We start from the raw sequence: 12,041 nt of genomic DNA, 5'->3' as shown, positions 1-12,041 counted from the left end.
AGGGGAAACTAATGACATAATAAACAATCAAAAAAAAATAAACTTAAGCTTCAAGGAAATATAGGTGGGGAATTCTTACTGATAATAATAATAATTATGTAAAATTGAATTTTAATACTGAATTAGAATGGTTCGAGATTGAAAAGCAGATTTTAGGTTTTACATAGATGGTTATGATTCGTTTGACTGTAAGGTATCTAAATTTCGTAAGCGATATAAACTTTATTATATTTGTGGCAAGTTGACCAGGATACCCTTAATTAAAAGTTATTGTTTTAAACATAAACTATTAGTGTTTTTAATAAGCCTTCCCTATTACACATTAATTGTATCTATCTGATAAAGTTAATTATTACGTTTTTAGTCTTTTATTATAATGCACTACACAGTTCGGACCAACAAGATAAGGAGAAGTAATGCTGTAGGAAGAAGAGATTTGATTAAAAATACCACATTAATGCAGATCTCTCTCCACAAATTTAACCAAATTTGGTCAATTAAAAACCTCTCAACCACATCTTTTGAATAGAGTTTTACACAGTTAGATATTTAACAGATCCAAAAAAATATGTGTTTTCAATGCAATGCAATACAGAATACAATGTAATTAAAATTCAGCATCAAATGTGTGATAAATAAGTATAAGCGATTGAACTCGTAGAACATTAATTCCATTCAACAGGCTTTTTTTGTTGTAAGATTACAATATGCGATCTAGAATGAACAAAAGGATAAAGGAGAAACTCAAATAAACAATGATTCATTTTTGATTTATTTTTCCAGTTGTTGTCTTACTGCTTCATTTTTATTATTGTTAGGAATTATTATTATTATAATTATTATTTGGCTTTGTTTTACAATATTATTTTATGGGGAATAATGATAATTATTTTCTTGTATAGTGTGATCCCTATAGTATTAAATGATGAGGCAGTAGTTAACAAACAAAGAAAATAAAATAATACGTAAGATAATACATAAGTTATTAATGGAGAGAGAAACTAAATCAAAAGATTAATCTACAGACTTTAGAAATTTGGGGCAACATATACTGTAGATTCTTTTTATTTTTAATTATCGCAACTAGTATTTTTTATTTGTTTTTTGATAAAATGCTTTTTTGTCTTTATAAGGGGGGTGGGGAGTGGTTATACGAGATATATTTTTACCCTCTTCTGTTTATGTTTTTTTGGTTTTTAAGATTTATTTTTCTTCATCCAGAGAATAATAGCGGGTAAATCGAAAACAAAGAGAAGTTTAGAATTACAAGTACGAAAAACCATACCCCCCGAAGAATGACATTAGCTTATAGTATAATATAGAGTTCAAATCAATTGATCATAGTTTAAATCCTTATTGCAATTGTAGCTTAATATCCTTGAAATCAAAAACATGTTTATCTACCCTCGTGCCCTTATAGAACTTATTCATTTACACATTAACATTAACATACAGAAAGTGTCAAACATCGTCTAGCAGTACTGATATTACACATTAGCTTCGTAAAAGGTAAAAGTAAATTATGTGAATTAAATTTACGTAAGACATTTTTTGAAGGAAAGGAAATGTGTAATTGGGTTTCGTAAAATTTACAGAACAAAATTTCAAAATAAATATGTAAAGAAATGCTAGGCAAAATCACGTAAAAGCATTTAATTCTGACAGCGGCAGTTAAACCCACTTGGCGGTTTGAAAGTTAACCACAAAATGAATTGTCTTTTTACCTTGATATATACCTAACTTGAATTATAAAGTTGAATGAAGCGTGTTGAAGCGTGGTTAAACAACTCAAATTTTAAAACCAAAAAAAAAGTCAAAAAAAAAATAATTAATTTTTTTTCTGGAACATACATAAATTTTTAGATTCCTACATATCTCACTTAGCGCTACAGATGTAGAGGTATATCTCAATTTTGAAATGAAATAGGCTAAACCAAAACCAAATTCCTGGGTCGTGTAGTGTTGTTTTACCCAAAGTCATTTCCTAATATCGATATAGGTCTCACTATGTTGTAATTTCATTTCAAAAATTAACTATAATAGATAATGACGTTAATAAATGATAATTAGAAGAGACATAATGACCACACAGGCTATACCATGACGGCTAAAAGCTTCCTCATCTCCTTTTTTTTAGTCTATATCAATATTTTTAATACATTATTTTTCCCTTACAGTTAATATTATATTCGAACTGCTTTTTAAAAAGTCGGTATATGGATTTAAACTATAGAGATCTTCAATTACACTTCTCAATTAGGTAACTCACACACAATTTTTTAAAATGATTTAAAAAAATGATTAGAAAATATTTATGATATTTTTTTATTTGATACTTGTGGGACATGCATGATTAGAAAAATAATAAATTATTTTTTATCATGCATATAATTTACAAATTTAAACTTTTCTGCAAAAGAATGGTAACATGCAGTCCATAGTTCTTCATTTCTGTTTGTCTCTTTTTCTAAAAAAAAGTCTAAAATATCTCATCTTCCACCTCTCCTCTCCTCTTCCTCCTTTGTTCAGAACAAAATAAAATATATCTAAAACAAAATACTGACACTTAACCTAAAATTGATACGACTACGTGGTAATGGTTGTTGATGGTTAAGGGATTGTCGACAACCACGTTATGCAAACATGTTTACCAATTAAACACATCTATATCTACACATACTCACACACACACACACACACCCCTCACACTTGGTAGGTTCTTTTAACCTTTCTCTGCCTGTCTGTCCGTCTATACAAACGTAAAACTGTCGATATTGCAGATTGATCCTGCTTCATCAGCATATCCCTATTTTTGTTTTATGGACTTATTTTTATTTATTTTTTATTTCTTTTACTGTTGCATTTATAGAGATGTATGTAAATTATGTAAGTTTTAATTTATAATTTTTATCTTTTTATAGTTTTTTTTATTTTTTATTTTTTTATTTTTTATTTTTTTATTTTTTTTTTTTTTACCACAAACTCACTATCGATCTCATTCATTCCCATTCTATCCATCTATCAGTAAGTTTCCTTTTTTTAATTATTTTTTTGCATGATTGTGGGATTAGAACTATGCGTACAAAATTGTATATATTTAGACCATTTCTCCTTTCGTTTCGTTCAATTTGATGTTAATAGGTTTGTCCTATTCTTATTCTTAGTTTAGTTCTTTTTAATTTTTGTTAGAGGGAGCTTTACTTTTTTAGACATCCCTTATTTCTATTTATAAATTAGTAATGCATAACATATAACTGATTCCCATCCTTTACAGAGATAAGTTTTAAGTTTGAAGATACATTATACAGAACTCCATCCTATCCCCCCCTATTACCCAATCTTGCTCCTCATTTTAAAAGAATAGATCGATATAAATCATAGATATACACTAATTATTCCTATTACTACTACGACTACTATTAAATATATTCATGATGACTAGTTTACAGTCCCCATTCTCATTTAGCTTCCCAAATTCATACCCCAACAATACCGATACTCCTCATAAATCAACCTCCTTACCTAATGCCAATTATTTACCAACTCCAAGCTCATCCAAAGCTCACAATAATATAAATTCTAATGACTCTATCAATATCAATTCTAATGACAATGACACTATCAATACCAATCTTAATGACAATAACAATGACGATATCAATCCTGAAAATAATTCTAATAATTACGATTTATTAATTGGTAAATTAAATATTATGAAATCTAAATTAAATAAATTAGATTCTAATAATATTGTGGGAGAATTGAAACAATTAATTGAAGAATCTTATCAATTAATTAAAAGTAATGATAATTTAACTAATGACATCAATGATAACGGTAATCCAACCAATTATATTAATAATGGGTTTACATTCACACCAGTAAGGAATAACAATAATCGTAGTGTTCCAGATGCAACTATGAGTTATAGTACTCCTCCACCAAGTTCAACTAATGACGATATATTTTATCAGACTCCAATCAATAAAATCATAAATAGTGAAAACTTATTTAAGAGACAAAGACATCAAGCCGATCTTGATGATATGATTGATTGGGGTAAAGATGATCTTGATCATTTCAAATATGTGGCCAATGATCCTCGTCATATTAAAGATATTTTAAGGACATCTACTTCAACTGATAATTATACCACTTCAATTACAACCGATCTGAATTTAGAACATCAATTTGAAATTAATTTTGAATTAAATTAAATTAAATAAGATCAGTATTATTATATCAAAATGTGTTCAAATCTCGCTTATATTTATGGATTTTTCTTGGGCTTTTAATTCTTCGCTATTTTATTAACTACTACTACTTTATTTATATATATCTATTCTCGTTCATTGGTTTTTATTATTAATATTGTGATATTTGGTATCACCATTTACTTCCTTATTTTTTTTTTCTATATTTCTTATTTCTTATTTTTTGGTTTTGTATTATTAGGATACCATTTATATTTTTTAAATCTGATAATGCTATATTGCTTTATAATTAATTATTTAACGAAGATTAGAATGTAGTTATCTTTCGCAGCATGTTTACCACGTTCCGTAAAGGAATGGAAAAATATAAATATTAAGTGGCGGCGTTTAACTATAATTGCTTTGGTGGATATTGATTGCAACTTTAAAAACAGCAAAACAGTAGTGATCAAATAATAAGCTTTAAAAGGACATTGTCAGCAGTATTAAGCAAGGTAGCCTAACCTACTTTAGATACTACCAATGACAACCTCCGCGTAATGTTGCAGATCGTCGCGAAGATACATAGATTAACACCATATTGCTCCCCATTTTTCATATAGAGCATACTTACCACTAACTACGTAGAACCTAACCATAATGAGATGAAAGACGAAGAGATAAATGAGACCATTTGTAACCTGTCCTGCAAAGGTTAAGGACCGGGGACCTTTATTCCTACACCTATCTGTAGAAGGGGTTCGGATAGATCGTCATTGTCAGTGGAAAAATAGAAATTGTATTAAGGTGCTCTTCCCCCAAAAATTATGCACCATCGATTTTTTTTGGATTGTGCTATCTCTATAGCGCTAATTATTACCACCACGTAATGGCCCTTATTGTTCAGATTTACTAAAAAAGTGAATAGAAAGACGTCAAAAGACTGATAAGCAAAGCTATTTAACCTTGTTTGCACTTATCTCCTTATTATTTTTTGAATGATTTAGATCTTCAGTCTTGTCTATTGTTTTAATTCAATTATCATTTTCAATAACAATTCATCACATATCAATGAAAGGAAAATCGTTCCCGCAAATAATAATTTATTTATTGGCAAGCAACCAAAAATTCACACATTTACACACTTACACACACACACACACACAGAGACACACATGCTATCAGGAAAAAAAAAGACAGAGATCTGTCAATTTTAAAAAAAACCAGGGCGGAATAAAAGGCGGTATGTAACATAATGAAATCTGTATGTTTCTATCGTAGTTTTGATTTTAAGGAGGTTACAATGAGTTGATTCAATTTTATTACTTAAGCTGATCCAATCAATTGGAGACAACTTTTTTCTTTTTCTTGTTAAGGTTATAACAGAGATATGTTTTACGATGCACGTTAATGTAAGTATCTAGATTTACTACTATACCCGTACCCTCCTCCCTTGGAAATGAAATTTTTAAATTGAGGCGAGTGTTTTAGACATAAGACTATTAATTATTTTATATAATTTTAATTTATTTTATTAAGAAATCGTTTCTAATGCAAGAACACAAAGTAGTAATAACTGAATTTTTGACCATTTTTTTAATACTACTTGTAAAACTTAATTATGAAATATAGTTTTTATGATGTGATCGTCTACTGGATAATGAGATACAGTATTTTTGTCGGATAACGTACACGATACACCGTTATAGGAACTAAATTGCAACTAGCAACCAAAAATAAGTTTGATGAAAACAATGTAAATCCGTAACATTCTTCTTCGAATTCAATATAACCGTAGAAAATTCAATGTAGGCTAATTGCATTCACCTTTCAGGAGGAGGAATGGAATAGTCAATCAAATATACCTTCTCATATTTACGAACTACGACACTGAAATTGAACAAAGTTATAATTTTACAAAGCCAAAGATCATCATGAAACTAACTTAACGGATTATTATGAGAAGGAGTGCCTCAAATTCACTATAATATAGCCTCAACTCCTTTTGAGGCAAGTTATTTCATGCATTGATTTTCTTAACCGTCTTCTGAAATAATTCTAAATTAAATAAATAATAATAAATGCTAACTAAAACCATAAACTGTAAATGTCAATCCTGTTTCTGACCAGAAACTGTAAAAATGCCATTATTTACATGTTACCTTAAAAATTTGCAGATTAAGTTTGCGTTTGTTTACATTTTGTTTGTTGGTAAATAACGCGTGGATAAAACAAACAAATTTTAATTTTGCAATTCTTGTTAAAATTTCATTTCAGTTAAGTTCAAGTTCATGTTAACAGTTGATGGTGATTGATGTCATTCATGTAAAAGTACCCTTCCTACTCTCCCCTCTCGCTATGTATTGTCCTCTGAAACCAGGATTTCAAAAGAGAAAAGTTACTGAAATACTACTTCTTTATACATAGCGTTGCACCTTTTCACCACCACCACCAATCACATTAATGATGATATCTATAATTTGAATTATATTTTACACCTCTGAATAAAAATAGAATGTATCTAATGAATATCATTCAATCAGTATATAGTTAATCAAACTTCACTATCCCACATGACACGCTAAAAATTATTTATTATTTGTTTACTGTTGTTCTAAGTTAAATCTCAAATGGATATACCACAAAATCAGGTACCATAATATATATGGCTCATGAACAATAGCGAAGAAGATTTTGAAGGTTTTGAATTGGGTTATACCTGTATAGAACAAACGCCTCCTTTGTTGTTGTTTTTGTTTATATTTACGTGCTTGACATATATTTTCAACCATAACACTATCAAATGTTTTAGTTGTAGATCCAAACTTTGTTAGTTAGTTTAGCTATTTGAACTGATTTGTTTTCTTTCTTTCTTTCATCCTTCTCTTCTTCTTCAGCACTATCCTCCTCCTCTCTATCCATATCAATATAGTTTACCACTATACCCTTGGCATCACATCATCAACCAACTCAGGTATAACTAGGATATAAACCAAACAAACTCCAAAATAAAACAGCCATAACAACAAAGTAAAGATCAGTTCTTGCTACAACAAAAAATAACTAACTTTTATACATTCGTTTAATCCAAAACCAACTACAGCACTTTACCTACCATTCGTTTAGGTAACCTCGCTATTCATTCGCTTTATAACTTCCATCTTCCTCCTCTTTATAGTGAAGATTCAAAGGTTTGAGAAATTGTTTACTGTAAAAAAAAAACATTCTCACCAAAAACCACAAACAAAAAATAAACCACAAAAAAAAAATCATAACAAAACAAACAACAGCAACATCATCAAGACGATCATCACCAGTATCATCCAACCATACACCAGCATTACCATTCAATACCATCCAGATCGTTGTTCATATAAGGGAAGGTTATTATAATAGTGCATTGGGTTTTGATTGATTAAGATCCATCTTCAATTGGGAAAACATTTAGCCTCACAGATTTATAGTGTCCATTATATAATAGATTTGATTCAAATATGAGGTCATTCAAGCCAAAGTCCATCACTGATGAGAATGTAACCAAAAACACCACCACTAGAGTGAAACCAACCACATCAACATCATCTTCATCATCTACATTATTGAATCTTAGTGGTCCTGCTCCTATCAAATCTAAATCAATTGATCATCAACGTCCTTCAAGCGGTACTTATCAACGTGAAGTATTAGGTGAATTAAATCATAATACCTTGAACAATAACATTAACAATACATCTAAGGTTAAACTGGTAACACCTCAAGTTGGTACAAGTTCCACTGCATCAAGAATTCAAATATATAAACAATATCATCAACAATTCAAAAAACCAAGATTAGAAAAGATCAGAAAGAATCAACAACTGCAAACACAACCATCAAATATTGATCTTGATGCTGATGTGACGGATTATGATGAAAATGAAGAAGAAGAGGATAACGAAGATGCAGATAAAGAAAATAAATATTTCATTGAAGAAGAGGATGATGATGAAGAATTGGATTTATTATTAATAAATGAAAATGAAGGTAAAGAAACTTCTACAGCTGGACACAAACATGACATACCTCATCAAATAGAGCATCCTTCTTCATTGGTTGAACATTCAGATGATATTCCTCATCATTTTGATAAATTAAATGAAGAAGATGAAATAGTGGATCTTCTGCAAGATGATGACGAAGATGATGTTGAAGAAGAAGAAGAAAGACAACAACAACAACAACAAATACGTAATACACATATCCCAATGGAACCAATATGGAATGCCCGTATTTCACAAGAATTACATACTATAATGAGAAAATTTGCTCATACCGTATTGGATGAAAATGATGAAGATACTTTTGATGTTACTATGGTAGCTGAATATTCTCCTGAAATATTTAATTATTTAAGAGAATTGGAGAATAAGTTATCTCCAGATCCAATGTATATGGAAAATCAAGATGAATTAAAATGGGAAATGAGAAGTGTTTTAATTGATTGGGTGGTTCAAGTTCATAATAGATTTAATTTATTACCAGAGACGTTATATTTAACTGTTAATTATATTGATAGATTTTTATCTAAACGAAAAGTTTCATTATCAAGATTTCAATTGGTTGGAGCTGTTGCATTATTTATAGCTGCTAAATATGAAGAAATCAATTGTCCAACTGTTCAAGAAGTGGCATATATGGCTGATAATGCTTATTCCATAGAAGATTTCTTAAAAGCAGAAAGATTCATGATTGATGTATTAGAATTTGATATGGGATGGCCTGGTCCAATGTCATTTTTAAGAAGAACTTCCAAAGCTGATGATTATGATTATGAAACTAGAACTTTAGCCAAATATTTCTTAGAAATTACCATCATGGATTCCAAATTCGTTGCATCACCACCATCTTGGTTAGCTGCTGGATCTCATTATTTATCAAGAAAACTCTTGAATAGAGGTGATTGGACTGAAGCACATATATTCTATAGTGGATATACTGAAATACAGTTAAAACCATTAGCTGAAATATTATTAGAAAGTTGTCGAGATGCTGAAACTCATCATAAGGCAATTTTTGAAAAATATCAAGAAAGAAGGTATAGAAGAAGTTCAACCTTTGTTCAAGAATATTTTACATCCTTACAAGAAGATTAACTTCTTTTAAAAATTTATTCCTAGCATAAATAGGTCACTGCATATCATATCATATCATATCATTTATTTGTACATTACTATCATAAACTTTGAAATGGGAATAAAAAAAGTATTAGATTGAATATTACAACAATCCATCATGTTTGTATATTTATCACTTTCATTCTTAACATTGTTATTTTCCATTTTTCAAAGTTTCAAAATTCATATTCCGTTTCATTTTTTAATATTATTTTATTTTAGTTTAAGTTTAATTTCCAGTTTAATTTTCATTTTGATTGTCATTCTGACCTTTATTATGATACAGTCATATTATTAAATTATATTGATTATCATTTAAAACCATCATCGTATTGCATTCAGTTTTTTCAAAATATTTTTCGTTACTCACCCCCATAATTCATCATATATTCTATATATCTATACGTATATAAAAATGAACAATTCCTTTTATTCCACGTTTAAAATAAGTTTAATGAATTGATGTAGATGTAGTCCTAGTAGATGCAAACTAACTATGTCTTCTTTTTTTGCAATTTATAACTATCCCCCACGGTTATGATGGTAACTTTAATTTCTGTGGTCGTGTACTTTTGCTCAATTGGTTTTTTTAACACACTTTTTTTTTCCAGTTGGTTGCATCATCCCCTTTTTGAACTAGTAGTGAAATATATCAATCAATCAATCAATTGAATTATCAATTATCATACTTCAACTTCTCGATTTAACATACAAATTACAATGTTGTCATCAAAAGTATTATCATCAGCTTTAAGAGCTCAATCCCGAAACTTAATTAAAAGAGTCAATGTCAGAACTATTACTCCAAGTTTATTAAACATTAACTATAGTAATGTTAGAAACTTCCAATCCAGTATGGTTAAATTCAATGCTAAAGAAGATTTAACTAATGTTTTACAATCTGAATTGAAGGTTACTAATACTATTCCAAATACTTTAGATTCTATATATGAGGGGTTTTTAGTTGAAAATAAATGGGATTTAATTGAAAAGGATGGACAATCAGTTATTGAATTAAAGAAAACTTTAGAAGATGGTAAAATCATTAGAGTATTTTTTGATATTGAACAAATCACTGATACTCCATATTCTGAATTTGATGGTGAAGATGGTGAATTTGATGGTGAAAATGGTTCAAGTGCTGAACTTGAAGAAAATGAACATGATTTTGATCAAGTTAGAAGTGAAGTTGATGAATTAGATAAATTAATGTGTAATGTTAGAGTTTTAATTGAAAATCCAACTTCTGATACTGGAGTATTTTTCAATTTAATCTTACATTCTCTTGAAAATTCCTTCATTATTGATTTTGTTTCAAATCAACCAAAAGCTTCTAAATTCTTACAAGAATTAGTTTATGCTCAAGGTGAATTCTCCGATCAATTATCTTATCAAGGTCCAAGATTCTCTGATTTAGATGAATCCTTACAAACTCAATTCGAAACTTATTTATCATCCCAAGGTATTGATGATCAATTAGCTGAATTCATTGTATCTTATAGTGAAGTTAAAGAAGAAGATGAATATAGAAAATGGTTATCTGATTTAGTTACCTTTTTCAAATAAGTCAATCAATAATGATAACTCTTGTACATAAACTACTTTTTATAAATTTGCCCCTTTTTAGTTACGTTCTAGTGTTTATGTTATAATTATTAATTGATTATAATCATAGATCTGTATGTTAATATCATGTAAATACACACATACCCTCCCATACCCATATATCACATTTAGCGTATTACCCTCAGATATTCGATCACGCGCATAACAAACATCGTTAGGGCTTCTTCCCTTGATCCTGCATATATACTATCACCAAAAAAACTCCAAAACCAAAAAAAATCAAATTTCGCTCACACACAAAAAAATAGTTGAAAATTATATATATATAATATCAAATTGATACTAAGGAATTTTAGATACTATTAATCCATAATAACTATAACAATGTCTGCCGAAGCTTCTGTTTCATACGCTGCCTTAATCTTAGCTGACGCTGAACAAGAAATCTCTTCTGAAAAATTATTAGCCATCACCAAAGCTGCTGGTGCTAATGTTGAAGATGTCTGGGCTTCAGTTTACGCTAAAGCTTTAGAAGGTAAAAACTTAAAGGAATTATTATTCTCCTTTGCTGCTTCTGCTCCAGCTTCCGCTGGTGGTGCTGCTGCTGCTTCTGGTGCCGCTGCCGGTGGTGCTGAAGCTGCTGCTGAAGAAGAAGTTGAAGAAGAAAAGGAAGAATCTGATGACGATATGGGTTTCGGTTTATTCGATTAAACAAATCAATTAATTTAATTAACCTTTGCATTAAAAGAATCAAATTATTTTCAATTATCAAAATCTAATCAAATCAAATACACCTTATCATTCAATATGATTTACGATCAATTATAAATCAAAATCAATCAAGAAATTTCAAACTTCAACCCTCCCCTCCCCTCATATATATACTTTAAAAGGGAAAAATCATTATTTACGACACATATTTTAAAGGTCTTGTACTTTATATTTTTCTTGATTTAAGTAGTCATGTATCATATCATATAATACAACCAATCAAATATATAAAACATAAAAGATATTAAAACCTTGTTAAATCAATTATATCATAACCTATGTCTAATGGGTATGGTGTAATTCTGTAGAGAGATAAAGATGTTATAATTATTTCAACAATATATATTAGACATATTTA

At 29.2% G+C, this 12,041-nt stretch overlaps 4 protein-coding genes across 4 annotated transcripts; all 4 read left to right on the top strand. All coding sequences in view use genetic code 12, as the record gives it.

The window, feature by feature from the left end:
* Nucleotides 1-3,281: 3,281 nt before the first annotated feature.
* Nucleotides 3,282-4,547, top strand: DFJ63DRAFT_68340 (uncharacterized protein). The gene has a single exon (XM_064909066.1). The coding sequence runs from the start codon at nucleotides 3,432-3,434 to the stop codon at nucleotides 4,215-4,217; it is 786 nt and encodes a 261-aa protein (XP_064763625.1). The 5' UTR covers nucleotides 3,282-3,431; the 3' UTR covers nucleotides 4,218-4,547.
* A 2,810-nt stretch (nucleotides 4,548-7,357) lies between these two features.
* CLB4 (B-type cyclin) lies at nucleotides 7,358-9,696 on the top strand. The gene has a single exon (XM_064909064.1). The coding sequence runs from the start codon at nucleotides 7,688-7,690 to the stop codon at nucleotides 9,323-9,325; it is 1,638 nt and encodes a 545-aa protein (XP_064763624.1). The 5' UTR covers nucleotides 7,358-7,687; the 3' UTR covers nucleotides 9,326-9,696.
* MAM33 (Mam33p) lies at nucleotides 9,696-11,104 on the top strand. The gene has a single exon (XM_064909065.1). The coding sequence runs from the start codon at nucleotides 10,067-10,069 to the stop codon at nucleotides 10,910-10,912; it is 846 nt and encodes a 281-aa protein (XP_064763623.1). The 5' UTR covers nucleotides 9,696-10,066; the 3' UTR covers nucleotides 10,913-11,104.
* A 192-nt stretch (nucleotides 11,105-11,296) lies between these two features.
* RPP1B (ribosomal protein P1 beta) lies at nucleotides 11,297-11,623 on the top strand (the record flags this gene model as incomplete). Its single annotated transcript, XM_064904855.1, has 1 exon — nucleotides 11,297-11,623. The coding sequence occupies one exon, from the start codon at nucleotides 11,297-11,299 to the stop codon at nucleotides 11,621-11,623; it is 327 nt and encodes a 108-aa protein (XP_064763622.1).
* Nucleotides 11,624-12,041: the final 418 nt, after the last annotated feature.

This window comes from Scheffersomyces coipomensis (genome assembly GCF_036884675.1).
Source record: "Scheffersomyces coipomensis strain NRRL Y-17651 chromosome Unknown DFJ63scaffold_2, whole genome shotgun sequence".
NCBI classification, from domain to species: Eukaryota; Fungi; Ascomycota; class Pichiomycetes; order Serinales; family Debaryomycetaceae; genus Scheffersomyces; species Scheffersomyces coipomensis.
Note: the sequence above shows the minus strand (reverse complement) of the source record. Positions and strands in the feature narration are given on the sequence as shown.